The 21,405-nt window shown below is 32.8% G+C and overlaps 1 protein-coding gene across 1 annotated transcript; it reads left to right on the top strand.

Annotated features, from left to right (window-relative positions):
- Nucleotides 1-17,982: 17,982 nt before the first annotated feature.
- Nucleotides 17,983-20,473, top strand: LOC137931742 (bolA-like protein DDB_G0274169). Its single transcript, XM_068775236.1, has 3 exons — nucleotides 17,983-18,241; nucleotides 19,086-19,285; nucleotides 20,238-20,473. The coding sequence occupies exons 1-3, from the start codon at nucleotides 18,199-18,201 to the stop codon at nucleotides 20,385-20,387; spliced, it is 393 nt and encodes a 130-aa protein (XP_068631337.1). The 5' UTR covers nucleotides 17,983-18,198; the 3' UTR covers nucleotides 20,388-20,473.
- The last annotated feature ends 932 nt before the right edge of the window (nucleotides 20,474-21,405 follow it).

Here is a 21,405-nt window from a genome sequence, read left to right as displayed (position 1 = left end):
AAGTACAAAGCCTTGTTCACACGGGGCTCTTATTTTCACGAAGAATGAGCGGTTCAGGTCGTCGTTTTTGAACTCAGTATTACATTTTATTTTATTACCCCTGAGTAAACGTTTATTATTTTCAATTCTATTAAACTGGAAACGGTTCGCTCAGTTGTTCCTTTTAAAAATACTTACCAGTCATCGCTCAAGCGCCGGAGCGAGTGCGCTGCACCAATTACATTCAATTACAACCAGCTCGGCACGCAAACAGGCGCAGCGCTGTAATTGCGTTTCTTTGTGTACATTATACAATCAGCTTTGCGGCGTTACACGGACGTGTTGTCGGACGTATTTTAAAAATTAAAAAAAAAGTAACTACTAATTACCACAAAGAACGTGGCCCTAAGCGGGACATATTTGAAAATTAAAACACGGTAAATTAGAAAAAAACGTGTTCGTTATTTTTAAATTTAATTTTTATCATATATTTATTTTATTACACATAGATAATAAGAAAAAAAAACATTTTATAGAGGTACAAGAAGTGGTCTTATGGCTCGAGGCGATCTCTACCAGACATTCGGATGGATGGAGACGAGAGACATGAAGGAGACGGCAGTTTAGGGTCTGTATGCATACAGGTATATATATATAAATTAATAAGTATAATAAGTTATCTAAAATGAGATTTAATCTAATCGCCACGCTTGGCAGGCGGGTTGGCGATCACAGTGTGATTTTATGGTACGCAGAGGACGCTGCTACCCGTCCTTCTGAAACTTGTTTTGAGCAGGAGCAATCCCATTTAATTAACGCACAAAGTGTGAGTTCAGCACAATTTACAGTTAATACTTTTATTCCACTTTTAATATTCTTATAGGTCAACTAGCATAGTTTCCACTAGACAACTTATCACTTCAATGGTTATCGAACGAGTGACCGAGCTCCTGACTCAATAATCAAAACGCTGTTTCAACCCCACCACTCTCAATACTTTTATCGGAAGTTGTCACATAAAAATGACGGGATCGAGTAGTATTGCCATTTAAGAAAAATAAAACTACCTTTTAAAATTATTACATAACACTATACTCAGAAATCGAAACTGCGACTTAAGATCACAAATCTCAATCCTCTACCGCTGAGCTATCATTGCATTGATTACTAGATATTAAAATTAATTACTGTTTACTACGTGTCTTGCAAACTTTGTTTTGTAGAAATTATTAGCTTTTCATATTCTAATACAAAAATAAATTAGTGTTATAAATTTCAGAGTGATCACGTTATACAGTGTGATTGGAAACACATGTAAAAGCTTTTAAGCTTTTGGGTAAACACCTTGTATAAAACAAATAGTAGTTCTAAAATGTAAATTATTTACAAAACAAGGAATAGTTTTACAATATACGATTAATAGGATTGATGGCATTGCAAGTTGTCCCAATTCACGCTAGTCGACTGAGGACCCCGGGTCACCGTCGTCGCATTTAACTGGAATTGGTCGCATAACTCCAAGTTATGTTGTGCAATTATCGTTGCCATACCGTCTAACGCGATGCCATAAGTGCTATTGTTCCCTCTGGATTTACACATTCATTCACTCAGCGTGAAACTCTGTGTAAATCGGTAAAAATATTTATTTCATTTCTCGCAAAAAAAAACACTATACGTTGATAACACTAAACTTTTTCATTACTAAACAGATTAAAAATTAGTTTACTAATCTTAAGTAAATATATTTATTTAAAATTAATATTTATTTCTAATACATGATTCTAGTATCTCGTATAAACTGTGTTACAATCGACCGCGTACTTGTCTAATAGCGAAATTAAATAACACATACAAATGTACAAATACACATAAACAACATGAGATGTAGTAACACAGCGGTAGAAGATAGACGTGCGATCGTATTATTCGGGTTCAATTCCCGGGATACAATCTTATGTTATAGAATTGGCTCTGCTATTAAATAAGATTCCTGATGATGTGAAGCAGTGTCTATCTCCCATAGATATTTTTAGAGAACGCATATGCAGTGGGCGGCTTTAGGCTGAAACTACAATAAAAAAAACTGAGGATGAAAGATTGTATTTTCGCATACTCAATTAATATTTATTTAGACATTAATATGTTAATGTTATTACATAATGATGTCATTCATTGTCACAAACTAACATTAAATTTAAAATAGCATTTTGAAGTCATTGGAATTAACATTTTTTAACAATTTTCGTTGCAGTATCAGTTAGCAAAAAAGTCACTATATATTTTGGATAGTTATTGTAGATGAAATTCAAACTTATGTTGCTACTTATAACTGGTTTTAGTAGGTCAATCATAGTCGTACTAACATGAGACTTGCTCCGTTTGCGGGACGTTGAAGGCTTAAAGGGCCTCCCTTACACGGATCTTTCGGTCTTTCTTTTATTTATTATTTCATTTGTTCTGTTATTTATTTACACTACACCAAAAAAATTAAAAAATCCATCTAAAAGGAAATAACAAAAGAAACATAGATGATAATTAAAAATTAAACAATTTATTTAGAAGTACAACAGGCGCCCTTATCGCTCTAAGCGATTTCTACTAGACAACCTTTGGATCAAGATGAGAGACGTGAAGGAAAAGGCAATTCAATTTGTACATGTTTATGTGTGTATATATATACACTAGCTGTTCCCGCAAACGTTGTTTTACAAAAAAAAAATAATTAACAAATAAACAATAAGGGTTGATCGTAGAGGGGTGAAAATTTATGGTTGTATGCATTCTTGTATGCTGTATCATAAAAAAATAAAACCAAAAATTTTTTAAGTGTGAACAATCTTTATCACTTAGGGGTATAGAAAATAGATAGTAGCCGATTCTCAGACCTACTGAATACGCATATTAAATTTGGTAAAAATCAGTCAAGCCGTTTCAGAGGAGTTCCAGTTCGAACACCGTGACATGAGAATTTTATATATTAGATATAACTATATACATTTATATGAAAAAGGTATTACATAAATACGAACAAATGCTACTCAATATCCTATTTCAGAGGCCAAAGAAGTGTTCTTCTGTCGTCTTTTCAGAAGTCAATGCGATTTAGCGCGTCTTATTGCATCAGGCAATTTATTCCATAACCTGACAGCGACAACAGTGAAAGAATTTCTCCATAAATATAGAGAATATTTATGACAATAAAGTCGCATGGTGCAAGTCGGAACTATAGGGATGAAACCTAATGATTTTAAACCTGCCATAGACAAGTTCGGTTGTGTTAGGCGAGTGCTCTCATAAATTGTTTTAAAAAAATAACTCTGCTCATACTGTTTTTAAATAAAATAATAAAATTGATGTTTTATCGTCACTTTTTTATTCGACAACAATCATAATGTATTAAATAATAAAAAAACGGATATTAATGGGAATATACTCTATCCCAGTGATTCCCAAAATGGTCTATATCGACCCCTAGGGGTCTATGACAACCTGCAAGGGGTCTACGTCAGCGAAAAAAAAATTGGAGGTCCATGAAATGAAAATGGAGGTCCACGATAGTGGATCTCAACTATAGATGTAAGGCCGGTTTAAAACGAATTAAACCAATCGGTTTAAAACGAAAAAAATCGTTTAAAACCGAAAAAACCCATTTTTTTCGATTTTAAACTTTTAGTGTTGACGACTATGTTTTTCTTAAATATAAACACATTATCTATTCCAAGCGTAGACATTATCTAGATAAGTTGAAAAACTATTACCTAGTTAACTATATTGGTTATTTTGAAAAGATTTATCAATCAGTTTCATTCGGTTTAAAACCAAACTCACACACTTGCACTTCTCACGCGGAGAGACGTCAAGATGCAACGTTGCCAGCTCGCCTACTCCACACCACACACACACATACATAGCGTGTTGCGTCCGGACATGTCAGTGTTGCCAGTATTGTAAAAAAATGTACAAATTTGGATTCAATATAAAGGTACTCGTACCAAATATGCCAAACATTACTAAATAACTAAAATGTTATGAGCTGTTATAAAATTAGATTATTAGGTACCCGACTTTTTCTTGAAAGTAATAAAAAAAACTGGCTAATCTTACACAGTCCACTCGACAACATGACGATCAAATAGTCAAGAAAGTCATGAAAATTTATGAGGCGCCACTATCTTTGTAAAACTGACTGACATTTTTGTCCTAAAATTAAATATGGCAACACTTTATTTCTTTTCATGACTTTCTTGACAGACTGTAACTGGCCTGCCTACCTACCTTGTTACGTTATCAGGGTAAAGGGACTTTATTGTCAATTTTGAAACTCTGAACAAAAATTGAGGAGTGGACCTTTGAGTAGACCTTGATTACTTGGAAATAAAGGTCAAATCTCCTATCCACAATTTCTTTATGATTTAGGTACATATTTTAATCTATTGTATAGGCTCCAAAACAATAAACCCGTTACTTATCCCGTATTATGGAATATAGCGAGGAAATTTTTAATTTCCTTTCCATCGTCATACCTAGTACAAAGAGGGTTCAGCGCTGTTACCAATCTCCTAACGAAAAAAAGAAACAGACTGGACATCATTAGCCGAGGAGATTTAAGATTAACCCTTACACAATTGACGCCAAATGTTGATAATTTATTATTAAAGCATCAGGTTCATCTTTCTCACTAAAAATTTTGACTTATTGCTTATGTTATTTTATTTATAGTTTATTTTATGTTTATTTAATGTTACGTATATTTTACATAACAGATACAAAATTTTATTTTGAGTAGTTTAAATTTAAATTCAATTAATAAATGTATAAATTAACATGTGTTTTACTTTAAGTTTTTAACACTAAACTTCACTACAGTTAGAAATTTACAAGAAATCAATATCAGATAAGTAGGGGGTCTACCCAACACGGATAAAATGGCAAGGGGTCTACGACACAAAAAAGTTTGGGGAACTCTGCTCTATCCTATTTCAGAAACAGATTTCATTTGACAATTTCTTCAAAAAAAAATCTGATATACATTCTTATTACAATTATACATTGGTTCTTTACAACAAAACGCCGCACTGAAATGTCGTGTAAAAAACTTGGCCACATTTCTTCTGTAAACAGCGTCCATTGCTCGTTTTTATATGTTAAACATAACGCGGTTACATTACGAGCAGGAAATAAATACGTCTACGCTGCGTTATTTATAAAGACCGAGCTCCCGGTTAAATTACTTGAAAGTAGTTTCTAGAATTCATTCTTTGTCGCAGTGCTCATGTTAAATAACGTTACTTCTTATACAGGATGATTGGTTATCAGTGTTATTGCTTTAAAGGGGTGGATGTATATATCATTTGTCACCTTTGAAACCACATCAATTTCTTATCACCTGGTATAAAGTCATCACTATGAAATATAAAACATTAAGTATTTTCCCCAGCAAATTACAGGAAATTAGATTGCGATGGTATGGCCACATTCAACGAAAACCAGATGACCACGTGGTAAAAACTGCCATAAGCCTCCCAGAATTCCCAAGAGGGAGAGGGCGTCCAAAAACTACGTGGTAGTCTAATATCAGAAAGGAACTGGAAACCCTTCAACTTGATGCAGAGACAACCCAGGATCTAGTGGCCTGGCGCAAATTGATAAGGAGACCCGAACCCAAATAAAGGGAAAAGGGAAGGAAGAAGAAGAAGTATTTTATATATTTTTTTGTTTATTATAAGCGTCCGTGCCTTTATTTCTACATTTGCGTTTAATATTTCAAAATTCTTTTTTCTCACGTTTTTGCATATTAGAATATTTACTAAGTTACTTTGTCTATTTTAATGACGCCATAACAATGCCCAGTTATTAAACTTACGTTTCGTGCGGCCAATTCCACATCCTTACTTAAATTGCCTGCTTTTAAAGAAAGATCAAATGAGAATTGTAAGAAAATATGCAAAGAAGATTGTTATATTGCGTAAAAAGGTGCCGAAGGATGAAAAACGAACGATGTGACAGAATGCCGCATATTTTGATGGACAAGAAAAACATATACGATTATACTGAAAAGGCTTAGTGAAATCAAGTCCGAAAAATGATGGGGAAAAGAGAAGTTTTCAAAAACAGGGCCTTATTTTTTTTTGGCAAAACCTGTGCTAAAAGAGCTATCCTTTTAATGGCTTTTTTATTAGGTTATCGATGTTCCACAGACATTAGCGTGCTAGCTTTTGTTTCACATTTTCAATTATTATTTTCATTTTTTACCCACGTTTTTTCATGACACAGTGGTTAAGTAAAAAAAAGTAAGTTTCTTAATCTATCTTAATGATGTCCTAACAATTTCCAGTTTTCAGTATTAAGTTTCGTATGACCACTTCCTCATCCTTACTTAAATTGCCATCATCAGGTTGTACGCCAGTATTTGTGCGACGGTTACCGTATTGGCCACATCGATGAATCTTGCGATCGCATCTTGAGTCTCGTCCGTGTTATACACGCACGTGTGTGACGTGATATCGCTACCCCCGCATGATAGACACTGTTATAAACCCCGAGGGTGTCTGTTGGTCGACGGACAACGATGACCACCTTACTCTTTAGCCCCTGAACCTGGTGGATTTAATTTTTTTATTTGAATGCAACTAATTAATAATTTCCGGTAGCACAAAGTTACTATATTATCATTACTATATGTTTTTGACACGGTGCACCAAATATTAATTGGCAAATCAGCTATAAATTCACGCTTCTAAAGCTTTTACAAATTTATATAAACTTGTATAAGACGTAATTAATTTCTTAACTTCGGAAATAATTTTTTACAAGTTAAATAATTTAGTGCGACAATAAACCATTCTTCATATTTTATAGGAGCTCCAAAAGATTTATTGCAATTATCTACATAAATAAACAAAATTTGAGTGTCTGTATGTAATATTTAAAAAAAACAACTTATACTACATCTATATTAATATATATTCTATAAATAGCAATATATATATATACGAGCGCGTGTACTTGTATTTTTTCCGAAAACACATCCCCTGTCATGTGGGGCATATACGACCCCCGCTGCACTTTCCGTACAGGCCATTTACAGTTCTCATTGAAAAATAAAGGATTCTTAATATGAATATAAAATAGGCTCGAAATTTTTTTTCCGGTTAAAACCAAATTTACACACACACACATATATATATATATATATTTTTTAATTTAAATTATCTGTCTGTCTGTTGGTTTCGTATTGGTTACGTATTGACCGATCTTGACGAGACTGATACTGGCAGGTAACTGATTTAATAAAGAGTAACTTAGCCTACTATTATTTTAGAAAATTCTTAAAAAAAAATTTTTTTTTCTTAAAATTCCTCGCGGACGAAGTCGCGGGCACAGCTTGTTAGTATAATAAATAAAGTAGTTTTTTCTTTGAAAAAAACTTGAAACTATTATTATAGCAATCAAACCGTGAATGTCCGTCGTGTAAAAACGTTAGAGGACAAAATGGGAAAACAAAGTCCGTTTGGGTGTCCGACAATCTATCAAACCGGAAAAAATAAAAGGAATGGAGAAGTTATTTCGGATTTAGGATCGGGACGACGATATATGGTCTGTTTTTATTGAATTGATATAAAAGTTGATAGAATTGAATTGTAGGAATAACGACCGAAACGATTCATTGTTTCAGCCCAAAGACGCTAACTGCTAAGCACAAGCCGTCTCCAAAGATATATATGGGGGATATGCTCTAATCGCCACGCTTGGCAGGCGGGTTGGCGATCGGAGTGTGGTATTATGGTTCGTAGAGGACGCCATCATAGAGGACTCGTCCTCTGGAAACATGTTTATGAGCAGGAACAACCTTAGATGAACAATGCACAAAGTGTGAATTAAACAAGATTGTATCCCGGAAATCGAACCCGCATCTGCGGTCATAAGTCTCACTCCTTTACCACTACTCAACCGAATCGACTGCCTCTTTTAAAAAACCAAGTCATCATTATTATGATTTCTTTCGCAGGGTGTCCACTGTTTGACGTAGTCCTCCCCAAAATATTTCTAATAAGACCTATTAGAAGACGCTAGATGCAGGCCGCTACCGTCCGGTCTTAATGGAAATTTATGAGGAAGCATATGTGCAGTGAACTGCTGAAATGCTGATGATGATAATTTATTTATTCAGACATATTCCAATTTGAATAATTTATTGTGATCATTTGCATACGTTAAGAAAACAGTACAAAATGAGACCGAAAAAAAAACGAATATCAAATTCGCCTTCTCTGTAATGATCTTTTAATTTAAAATAATACTACAAAGGTTTCAAACGCCTTCTGATCTGTGGAGATTCCACAACAAACACAGACAATTTGTTTTAGTACACTTTCATGAGATTCCTTATTATTTTATTTATTATTCTTAATTGTACACGCTCGGATACATTTAAATAGTGTCATAGTAATATACAAAAAGTACAATGGGCGGTCTTATCACACAAGGCTATCAAAATCTCTTATAGACAACCATAGTGTAGAAAAGGTAGCTGTATAAATAATGGGTAGTTAACGTGTACAAAATATATATATATATACAAGCTACTTTATTTATTTAATGTAATTTATATGTATTTAAAGCTAATATCTCATCTATTATCACTGAATGATGTTTTTTTTTAAATTAATGCTTCATGAACTTTTAAATTTTTTTTTTAATTTTTCAACTAGTAACTCTGAGCTTTGTGTAGTCTACCTTCTGCTTCTTCAGCTTGCCGATCCGCTGGGTTTTTATTGTTTTATTGGTTATTATTGTTCTTATATGAACCTCATCATTCCTAATTCGAAAAACAATACCAAGCCCTCAATATAGCTCATTGAAATTCTTTAAGCTTGACGAAGAGAGACCACATACATTTCTACACCATATGTCACCACTTGGAACATAAGTTGATTATAGACTTTCATCACTGAGGGATATTAGACGAAAAGATGTTTCGTAGTTTCTCGAACGCTCCCCAGCACAATTGGATTCAACAGTTAAATAAATGATTACTCACACATATATTTATTATATAATTACAATTGAAGTCATTATAAATAAACTTTCAACTAAAACCGTACAAAATAAACTCTACAAAGCCTTGGCACGTGACCATTTATACAAAATAGTATCTAGAATATTCAAATGACCTGTAATTAGACATAAAATATTTCTACTCCCGCAAAACAAAGGAGAGAGATGTTACAATGGCAATTTGTTACACAGTAAATAAAAAAGTGCAAGATATATTAGACTTGACATAATTCCAGTGAGACGCAGCTGAACTAACGCGCGGACAGAGAGACGCGCTTATTTAACTTTCCCCTTATATACGTCGCATAAGATCCGCTATGTACCATTAAGCAGTGCTTACACTCGACTACTTTTTATATTGTCATCGATAATTGCTGTGTGCCCATTGGTATTAATTTATTATTTATTTATTCACTCGTTTAATACGTTGATGAAGGATTTAATGCCTTATAGACATTCTCTACTAGTCAATCTAGAGTAGTGCAGGGACAGTAGGCTGATGTTAAACAGGTGTGTAAATGTAATAAATAATAATAAGGCTATACAAAGGGTGATGGGTGAAAATCGTCAATTATTTTAACTTTATAAGTAGTAAGATAATTCGGAATATCGATCCGCTAGGAAGAGATAGCCAAAAACTCAACAGTTGCTCTTCATCCTGCAAATGAGTTAAGAAACCAAGTTTCACACATTTTGATACTATTTAAAAGTTTTAAATGGTATACTCATAATTATAACTTTCAATTTATATTTTTACACTTTTAATTTTAGATTTCAAACTGAAAAAGGAACGTCTTAGAATTCTTATGGAACTTTATTATATATGCGTAAACTCAGACCCTCGAGGGATGCCTTATAGACACTCCAGCCAAGAGTGGTGCAGAGATAGCAAGTGAGTAGGTGTGGAAATGTGAGTTAAAATAATGCAAAACATGTTAAGTATATACATGGTAAATACTCTATTTATAATCTACAATTTCAGGGAATTTTCTGTTCCGTGAACTCAGTTCCGATGAAGCTGTAAAAGCCTCCTGTCTAACAGCTAAAACATCTAAACAATATATAACACAAGTATTACGTACGGACCTGTCAATAAATTACTTCATACAACAATCGTTTATTTAATTGAGAATAAAGAACTTTCCTACTCCTAAAGTTCAATATTTCTAAAAATTCATACTTACGTAGAATAATTCAATCAATGCATTAATAAAAAATCATCTTTATTATGTTGCCCAATGCAAGTCATATGCTCTCCAAAAGTTGTCACAACGACCAGTTAATTATACATGTAACATAAAATATACTGTACATATAGTCTGAGTCTGAAAATATACTGTACGTATAGTGGGAAGTTAAGTCTACTCTTCTGCCATTAGATCTTCAACCTTTTCTTTAAACATTTAACGGTTTGCTGACACTCTAATTTCAAGAGAAGCTTAATTCCAAAAATGAACGCATTTAGTGTTAATCCCACAGGCCACTCTTTAGTCGTCTCACTAATTGTGCAAGAAAACCTTTAAAAAAATTTAGATGTGATATTGTACTGCGAAAAAAAAGGAAAATTATATTTAATAAAATTCATTTAAAGTTTCTATACGGCAGAGAAAAAACCTCAATAATGTTCTTAGATAATTCGATGTCAACTCTCACAACAAGACTAATGTGACGTAAGATATTGCAATACACTTCCAATATAACTCAGACGGTTCGAGCTATAACTTTTTCTATGTCGATGATTTATTTATACGAACCAACAAGACTTGCAAAGATTCCTTTAATACTTTAATTTTTAACCATAAGGCGACTTCAAAATTTGTTTCCTCATCATTTCAGCCGTAGGTTGTCCACAGCTGAACAAAGATTTCCAATAGGACAGATTGGAAGCGACATGCATCCAACGTCATAAAAAAAATTCGATTAATAAATGAGTATGGTAACACCATTACATATCAGACTAACAAATTTTCTAATGAACTCAACCCTACACATGTTTTCTCTTATTAATAATTAAATATAACATTTTCCACGACGCATTACTTTCCTTATGCTAATTATAAAATGGTGCACTGCTTTATAAAATGCTACGTACATTTTCTCTTTGCCATTAACTTTTCTAATGTGGCTTTAAGAATGCAACGCACGGCGTGAAAGCTCGAAACATTGTCCAATGAGAGAATAAAACCTCATCTGTTTTTCTACCAATAGACTAGCTTTTCTAAGCAACGTCGTCGACATAGAAATCCTTTCTGATTCAAAGTAATAAAACGAATAATGGCTTTTTTTATCGAGAGTGCACATATCTTTTTTTATACACTCTTACACAGGGTGATTGGCTAAAGGTATAAAACTTTAGAAATGTTTATCATATTTGCTTAATATATTGTATGTATCCAAAAATCAGAATCTTAAATAACGTAATGATAATTGGAAAAAGCGTTTTTCAAACTCGGATTACAACATGTTATAATTAATTATTGATAACTGTCTGTCCCTGCAGACTTTGTATTAACATACATTATTTACTTGACGTATTCCTAAGTTAAAATGAAGTAAAATAATATATATACACTATTTTTTTAATGAGGAATTAAGGTATACATTTCTTCCACGCACACACGCAAAAGCACACATGCAGGGATTGGTGACCGTGTGTATGTCTCTTCGTTTGTTTTAGTTTATATTTATCCAAGCGAACCTATTCAGCATAAGACGGCGGAAAAGCCGCGGCACGCTCTTCTCCCATAGGCCCATAGGTTGATTGGAAATTGGTGTATAAGCTTTGAAGATTTTTAAACTTTATATTCAAGCCTTTAAAGCTCTTCCATGTATAACCATTCACCATGAGTAAACGATATTAACCGAAAGTTAACTTCGAAGTAATAAACCATGCGAAGAGCAGACATTCGTAAATTTGAAACTTAAAATCGATTTTGAAAAATTCGAAATTTGCTTTTTCCCACACTACCGTAACATTTAGGATGATTCGCCTAATTAGCAAAAACCTCATTAAGAAAATGTGTGAAAACCAGAATCAAGTCGCTAGTTACATAACCCTTGCATAATTACTGTACAGACATTAACTTATTTATTGTAATGTTATTTACTTATGTTCTCTACATATTTTCGATCACTCTGTGAAGTGATAACTCGAACTTATGTTACATTCTCTTACCTTTCTAAAATGCGACGGACCAATAACTTTTGGCAGTCCAGTCTGAAGAAACAAATATAGAAAACAACAATTCATTTTTATATTTAGTAATCGTATTTTCTTAATACCTAATTTACTAATATTAATTTTTGGATAGGAAGCTACATTAATGATTGACGGTAAATGAGCTATATATTTACCCCTCCAAAGCTTTTACATCAATAACAAATCAACAGCGTAAATAAATTAAAATTTTATAAAGTTAAAGTAAAACCAACTAAACATTGTTTATATTTAAATTGTACGTAAACAAAGAAAGCGAACGCAACGTATCCAATTTAGTGGACGGACGTTTGTATGACCTGTGCCCTTTGTTTCATTTTTAATGTTGACAGCAGAACGCGTGATGCAGGGACTACCAAGTAAAAAAAAGGCCGCATTCTATTTTTAAAATAGTTTTTTGAATATCCCTGGGCCTACTAAGAGATATTGGACGAGAAGTTATTTCTTAGTTTCACGAAGGTTGCCATTTACCCGATTCTCGAAGTTGAACTTACCTATGTCATATATGTTTACTAACATATATTCTTTGTCATCTATTCAAAATAAATAAAAGAAAGAGATCACTCGCAGAATCCAACTCGGGTCGACATCATTTGTGAAGATCGGAAACCTCTTCTCGTCCAAAATACCACAATATTTGAAGACGCATGTCTTTGATCAACGTATATTGCCGGTGATGGCATACCGATCCGAAACGTGGTCAGTTACGATAAGCTTCATAAGAAGACTTAAAATCACCCGAGAGCAACCAAGATCAACGACGAAGCTCGAAAAATTGCTTATCTGAGGTGGCAGTCAGCTTGGCACATCGTACGTGCAACCGATAGCCGTTGAGAAACAATGTTTTCGAGTGGCGAGCACAAGCTGGTAGACGCGGCGTCGGTAGGCCCCCATAAGGAGAAACTACGATAGTTAAAGTCGCAAGAAGACACGGGATACGGGCAGACTAAGACAGGTCATCATCATCCTTCGTATCTTGAATTTGATGAAGAAGAACTGATAAATAAACTGGGCTTTGTATTTCCATACGTATTATTAGTTTTCAGAAAGGAAAATAAGAAATGCTTCCAGGATAAATATATAAAGTAAAACAAAAATAAGTTTCTAGATTAGTTTAAACTTGTATTTCCGTAAATAAACGCGCTATAATCTAAGCTTAACATATCGGCGGAGCGAGGCCGAAGGCGAGGCGAGATAGGGATAAAAGCTATGTAAACACGTAGCTCAACGTATTTATCTCCCTCTAGTAACACAACTGCGGTCCATTAGACGCAAACACCTTGCAAATTGTATCCACAAAACAAAATGTTCAAATAGCATCTATTCGTAATTGAGAGATACATATATATAGATCTTTTAAGAGTAGAGAACTTTTTCAGGTTCTATATCCTAACTGAAATAAAACAGTGTTTTAGTAAATAAACTACAGGTCCGTTGAATATGGTATGATATTTTTGAGTAGTAGTAGTTTGTTGTATGTTTGAAGTTAGCTGCTTTTAACTGCCAGCCATTTTGGCTATGTGCAGCTTGAAATTGAGCGCGTAAATAGGAGTACCGCGAGCTAATAATTATCAGCCGGGAGATCCCATCTCAGTTACAAGTATGAGGTTTGCGCTAAGATGGACTTCATCCGCGTAGGTGTATAGTGTTGTAACTATAGTGTAGTGCTAGTGTTGCGAAACGAAGACGACTTGGCGGTCAGAAGCTGGCCGACCCTGACCGCCCTGTCTTAAGAAGGACGCAGCAAGTGATGTCTTGAGTTTAGTGTTATGCATTTTCATCAGCAGCACCATGTCCAACTGCACTCGGCAAAGTAGATGTTACGTCTGCGTGACGTTAAGAAAGGACTCAAAGGTTAGGAAGCGGCTAATAATGTATTATTCAAGAAGATTCAAGTGGCAGCGACATAATTAGTTATGTTAGTGAAGTCGGTAAACCTAACTTAAAACACTGATGTATTTGTCCGTCATGTTTATAATTTGTCTATGTTTATAGTAACTGTTTTCTAAACAGAAATAAACTTTTACAGTTAATAATCAAAATGTAATCCCAACGTATCACAAAGACTAAACAAAAGCGGAAAACAACATCCTCTCACATTGCTATAGAATATCAATCCATCAAACTCGATAAAAATGGCGGGAAAGATTGTTATTGCGTCAGGACTGCGGGAAAAAATCGAGTTCTTTTTTTGTATTCGTTTCAAGTGAAATTCGAAATGGAGTTATAATAGTATTACCACATCACATATGAAGGGGATAACATCAATAAGAAACAAATTGGGTTGATATATTAAATTATATCATTACTAACTATTCGGCTTGGAACTTGCTGGAACGCTTGCTTCGAACGCTGCGAGATCGAATCAGATATGTAAGAAAAGTACCAATATTTAGCCACTTCCGCACATGCAGTGGAAGTCGCGCAAAGTGCACCGCCCGCCAGCCCGCTGATAAATTCGTATGCGGCAAACAATGCGAATTACACAACTGCCACCGTTAATTCACACAACACGTGTTTCACCCCTCCACGGGGCAGCTTCAGGAGTTATGTTACACCGATTAGTGCCAAACACAGAGTGCTGCGAATCAGATATGTAGAGATCTGCAGATGAACCAAGGTCACGGACGTAACTGCAAGAATTTCTTGTCTAAAGTGGCAGTGAGCTAGGCACATCCCTTGTGTAAAGGTGCGGCGGCCACAAGCCGATGGACGCTGCGCAGATAGGTCTTCAGATGGATGGACGACATAGTCAAGATCACACAAAGTCGTTGGATGCTTGCAGCGCAAGAAAGAGTTAGAATCCGTGTGATTTATAGAAATAAAAGATTAATACCAAACCGTATAATTCTCAAAGTTTCGTCATCATCATTCCAATTCAACCGAAAGACGTTCAAGATTTAAGCCTCCCCGAAAATCTTAACTATAATCGGTCATGTGCTGCCCGCATCAGCGACTTCCCGCGATCTTAACCTACATTTCTGTACACAATTAAAATCAGCTTACATATCACAACATTTGCTCCAAAATACACCTTATTTTAGCCCAAAACAATGGATAAACAAGGGCTAAGGTGAAGGGCATTTACATCACGTTGTCACACTCTTCCATAAGTTGTGTTACAGTTAGATCCACACAGGGATTTTGTAGCGTGGAACGTGAGTGAGAGCATACTTGGCAAAGACAATTTTAAAAATATCGAAAAAATGCAAGACAAAAAAAATTGGAGAATAAATTTTTGGACTAAATGATAACCTATAATTTTATTTCTAAAAACTTTATATTTTAAAACAAATAATAATTTACTTTGCTATTTTTCCTTAAAGCACAGTGAAAGAAAATAAGATGAGTAGGCGTGCAAAAAATGATGGATTTACAATTTTCGACAGTTAATATGCCTTCAAAAAAGAAGTGACAAAAAAATACTGGTAGAGCTAACTAGCTATTCTGCGGCCCAGTAGTTCTGTTCTAGTGTTCTTCTTCACAATCGTTTCTCCATTACAAAAGATAGTGTCCGTGATGAAACGCATCAGAGGAGGACAAGTTTTTTTCATGACCTCCTATCCTCTCTTTTCCTTTGTTAAATAGTAATATGGAATCCGGCTATTGATATAACTTGATCGGACCAGAAAGTAAGTGATTGTTCGCGTTTTTTTTACCGTCTATTTTTCTTAGCTCACAACTCATACTCTGTATTATTATATTTATACTTATTGGTAAAGTTCAGTCTAGGTATTCAGATGAGAATATATATTATGATATTATTTATATTCTTAAACATTTATATTGCTTTAAACTTTATATTTATTTCGTATGAATAGCATTTTAAAAATATTATAACCTAAAAAATTTTAAACGAACGTATTACTAGGTACAAAAATTCATTTCAAATAACTGAGGATAACGACGTACAATGAACATAACATAACAACTTAACTGTTCATTGTTCCATATTAATATCATATTGTAATTAAAACTGCACCAGAACATAATAACAGTTTGTATAATAGCAAACTCGATAGAAATGGACTCATTAAGAGAACACGGTATACGTTAAGACTAATATTGCGGTTCTGTTTGTAATACTACAGCATTGTTTTTATTTTTAGTTAATATTTATGATGGCAATTCGGATAAATTTGATATTTTTAATATGGTTAATAGTAGAAATTACTTAATTTTTAAAGATTATTTAGACCTGTAGATGTCTAAATTGTGTCTTGGTGTTGATTTGCAATGTATGCTATTATAGTAAAAACAATTGTTTGGCATTACCTACCATAGGGCATCACTTAATCACAGTTCTTAAAAGAGCATACTATATACAGATGTTGTATAAATAACATCAAACTAAAATCATACAAAATTAACAAGAAACGTAAATAAAAAAAATATTTTGACAACAAGGTCGGTTAAATTTAATTGTAGTAATAATGTTATATACATATTTTGAAAAGTGTTATTTTTTTTCAAAATTAAATTATTGTAACGTGATTTATTGTCTGACGTTTATTTAAAAGCTACTTACGATAGCATGAATGTAAAAAAAAATTACATAAGTAAAAAATTGTAATGACAGTAATAAAAAGAACAAAACGGATCACAAAAAGTAATTTACTTTTCTGTCTGGCAATAATTTTAAAACTACTTGATTTCTTTAATTAATTTTTAAGGGTTTGCCACTACAATTGACACTAATGTGTGTAAGAGAAAGACCTTTCAAAGTCTAAATTAATAAATAATAAAGTACAGATATGTTGCCGCTAAAAAAAACCTAAACAAATTTCCACAGATCAAAATACATAACGAAGCTATTCAGATAAAAAAAAATCAGGCAAAAAACCTTTTTTTTGGTTTAAAATGTCTGTACCTACCAAGCGAATTGCGTGTAGAATGGAAACGAAAAAATCCTTTGAAAAATACCGTCCAAACATGACAAAGGCGAACACTGTCATACCCAGTTAACAGTAACATCATGTACACCCATCGACATCATGAGTGACGCGTCAGAACTGAGCCCCACTGCAGCTTTATAATAAACGGAATTTAAAATCAGCTAGTACTTTTTCAGTAAAATTAAAATTAAAAAAAAAAAAAGCATTGGGTAGCATACAACGCTCTGTAGTCGCAAATCATATAGAATGTCATGCACATAATTTAATGCCTTTCTTTTTATTAATAAAGTTTATGAAGTAAGCGTTAGCATGGTCTAATATATGCTTGTTTAATACAAGTTCCCAACTATAATTCTAAATCAAGTATAATAAGATATGTAAGGGTAACTTTAAAAATTAATTATGTAATTTAAAAAATGGCATATCTGAAAATACAACAAAAAAATTAACTCTGTTTTTTAACTTAGTTATTGTAACAAATTCGAATAATTATATTAATTTTCTTTAGTTCCATTATCCGACTAAATAAACTAAGTATGTGCATTTTACCAAAATTTAATTTACTGAAACCCTGTATACTGAAAAATCAAGAAATATTTTCGCTTGTAATTCTTACAAAATTCTAATGTATATTTTAATTTATTACATTTGGCTACTAATACTTTTCGAACAAACTTTAATTTTATAAAACCTATTAGGTACCATTGAAAACTCAATACTATTTCTTATTTACTAATAACAACCTTTTTCTTCTGCAACAAAATATTCTGCTAGTGTCAAATAGTTGAATTTGATTTTAATATCTTAACTGTCAATCTGACACTGACAACCACTTCGTTCTTCAAACAGCTGATATTAGATTAGTTACAATAATATAGATACGGTGACAAAACTTTATGTTTTGATAGTGTTGTGTAATTTATTTTTGTGCATTACCCTAACATTTTTATTTACAACAAAAACTTATAATCACACACTATTTAGCAGAGTACCGCTTCTTGTAAACATCTAATTTCAATTCTAATTTAATTAGACATATACCAGTAATATATGATTGTACTGCGGCGTCTGGTAAATAATACTTTACCTTTAGGTAAGATCTCATTTTATTTTGCCTATTCATTAATGCTTTATAAAAAGAAAACAAATATGTAACTGGCTGAAGTAACCATCACTTGATTTGTTTTAAGAAACGAACTAACCAGCAGCATACATATTTGGTATTGTATTTTATTCATTTGTATAACACTGCCATTGACTTGAACATCATCATATTTTAGGACCCAAAAATATTATATCCTATATAACCCTTGTTGATCATAGCCAGTACAATCTAAGAGAAGACTTGTCTCAATTAAAGATTGGCTCACAAGTCTAGATTAATAACCAATATGAAGTAAAACTACTTTATACTCTAATGCATAGACTTTTGTAGATTTACATTCCTTAATCATTAATAATGTGTAACAGCATTTTTTCTCAAAACATTATATAATATACCATAGTTGAGCACAAGTTTCTTTTTAAATTAAGAATGCCATGTATAAATATATTTATATACACAACTGTCCCATAAATTATGTAAAGTAAGTTAAAGTTGACTGGAAAAGTAGTGGCTAAGGTCTGAATATGTATTTTAAAAAATGCTATGTTATGTCATTTTCTTTTAAAGTCTAAATTTTTAGTAAATTGTTTGACAAAAAGTGATTGCCAAAACCTGTCCTATTACCAGATTTCTGCTTGACATTGATCTATGGGACACTTGGATATACACAAGCTGTCATTGATAGATTTCTATAATGCGGCTAATTCACACAGAAGCCATATATTACTTGGATTAGCTTTTTATACCTTCTATCCCTCTACATTGCTAATGTGTGCTGTGATTTACTTTATTAACATTTGATAAGGATTTCAAAGTGGTGTTTGGATTTAAGGTATAGTAAACATTACTAACATGAGCGCCACAACAGGACTCATAACAAAGTCGATTACAACAAAACTGCAGACAGCTCTGGAAGCGAGCCATTTGGATGTTATAAATGAATCCTATATGCACAATGTGCCTGAAGGGGCAGAGACACATTTCAAAGTGGTTGTCGTCTCTGATAAATTTGATGGGCTTACTTTGATCAAGGTATGTGAAACATTAAGGGTTTTAGTCAAAAATGTATTTGTCAAGTTTGCACATAACATTCATTATAGAAATAATATTCACAATCTTGTTTACATCTAAATTATATTTTACTAGCTGTTGCCTGCCAGCTTGGTGCGGTCTAGACTGTGGATTTCATAATTCCATTCTAGGTAATATTTTACATGGTGATAAAAATCTAATTTCATATTTAACACACATCTACCATTCAATTTTAATGAATCCATTCTTAGCTGACCTCTACTTGGCAAATTTCAATCTCTATATGTTAAGATTCCAGAGATATTGTGATATTAGTACATAGGTGGAAATCTCTTATATATAGATCATTGTATCAAGACCATCTTTATTGTTTCAGCAGTAAGACAGGTCTGTATGTATTAAATATGTGCATATAACTGGCAAATCCGTATTCAGATGTATTCTGTCGGATTATTTCAGCTTTAAGTCCACTGCTGGTCTTTGGCCTACCCCATAGATTTTCATTAAGAACAGTTGGAAGAAGGCTGGTTCCATCCATCTTTCAGTGACATTAACAAAACAATTTGTCCACATTATGAGTGGACATTCTAGACTGCAATTGCCGGATGTGATCATCATGATCACCACTCCATAACCTTCAGGCCTTAGCAACTATCTGTTCTACATGCTGTGGTCTGGTCACAACCAATCCATCTTGCCAATACACTAGCCTATGTTGGTTATGTTTATTTATCTACAAATCTCATTCATATTTTACTGCAACTAAAATCATATTTGGGTTCAAAGAAATATTAATAAATACAACAAAGTTGTTAAAAATTGATATCATTTGCACAATCAAGCATAGATTTACTTTTATTATAAAACTGAATTCTTTTACAGATAAATTTGAATCTTTTGTGTAATGTAGATTTTTTTATACTCATATTTATAATCTTTATATTTATTACAGAGGCACAGATTAGTGAATGATATTTTAAAAGAAGAATTGAAGAATGGAGTCCATGCTCTGTCTATAGTAGCAAAAACACCCAAGCAGTGGCAAGAAAGTGAGCAGATTGTGGAGAGCAGCCCAAATTGCAGGGGTGGATTTGGGAAATAATTGAAAATATTGTTACTAGATTTAGAATGTATTCTTGTTTTAAATAAAATTACTTAAGACAATAACGTATTTTATTAATATTATTGTAATACACAAAAATGGCATCTTTTGTATTTATCAAATCAAACCATTTAAGAAGGAACCGAAGAAGTTATTGCCAGAATATAATGAGAAAGAATTTTAGAATACAAAGCATAAATATTGCAATACCAATTACTTTTATACAGAAACAGTTAAAATTAAAAATACTAACGAAATATTAAAGTATAGATTCAATGTGGCAATAAATATATGTAGATGTTTTAAAAAATCGGATTATCGATTTGTTTTGCTTATAATAAATTTTAATTTTTATTATCTTAATCTTTAAAAATGACAGAGGGTTGGGTCAAAAAAAATTCCAAGTTGTACATATTTATTTTGAAATTTAAGAGTCATGGACAAAATAGATTGACTCTATAATATAATATCTAATACTTTTGAATACATTACACAGTTAAAAAAGATTAGAATTGCATGATGAGATTTTTATAATTCTTAGTCCAAAAAGTTTTCATTTCTTACAATGTATTTTCTTACCTTAGGCCAATAACAATAAAGTTATGAATTATTTATTACTTTTTATACAAGAAATAGTCTCTTAAAACCTTGTACTTTGATACAACTTTAATTCTACTGGACAATTAGTATTTCTACTGATGGATTGGAAGAGGATACCTCAAGTAATCCACATCAAATATTTATCTGCCAACATGATACAATAAGTTGTAAAATAAACAATTTAGTATCTCAATCATTTTATCACTATACAGAAAGTTCAAATCTTTTTACTTTATATAGCATTTTTGTAATGTAGGTTATCATTGATATGTACAAGTTTTTGATTTAGTGTTCGCTTTACAATCTTTTGTATGTCCCAGCATAGGTGGAGGGAAAAACCTTTCCTTTCAGCATGCCTAGTTAGAATTTATCAGTTTCTTTACAAAATATTCCTTGACCATTTGTAAGATGCAGTAGA

The sequence above is a fragment of the Battus philenor genome, unplaced genomic scaffold, assembly GCF_028537555.1.
Source record: "Battus philenor isolate CCGP_79_NKW_IND1 unplaced genomic scaffold, ilBatPhil1.0.hap1 SCAF_8, whole genome shotgun sequence".
Classification (NCBI taxonomy): domain Eukaryota; kingdom Metazoa; phylum Arthropoda; class Insecta; order Lepidoptera; family Papilionidae; genus Battus; species Battus philenor.
The sequence above is the reverse complement of the archived record's forward strand: the minus strand, read 5'-3'. Positions and strand labels throughout refer to the sequence as shown.

What these genes read in the sequence shown, in the direction of transcription:
- LOC137931742 (XM_068775236.1), top strand. Translation starts at nt 18,199, where the DNA reads ATGATTGTACTGCGGCGTCTGGTAAATAATACTTTACCTTTAG. An exon ending in AAATAATACTTTACCTTTAG is followed by an intron (nt 18,242 to 19,085) that starts GTAAGATCTCAT and finishes TTTGGATTTAAG; the next exon opens with GTATAGTAAACATTACTAAC. An exon ending in ATGGGCTTACTTTGATCAAG is followed by an intron (nt 19,286 to 20,237) that starts GTATGTGAAACA and finishes TATTTATTACAG; the next exon opens with AGGCACAGATTAGTGAATGA.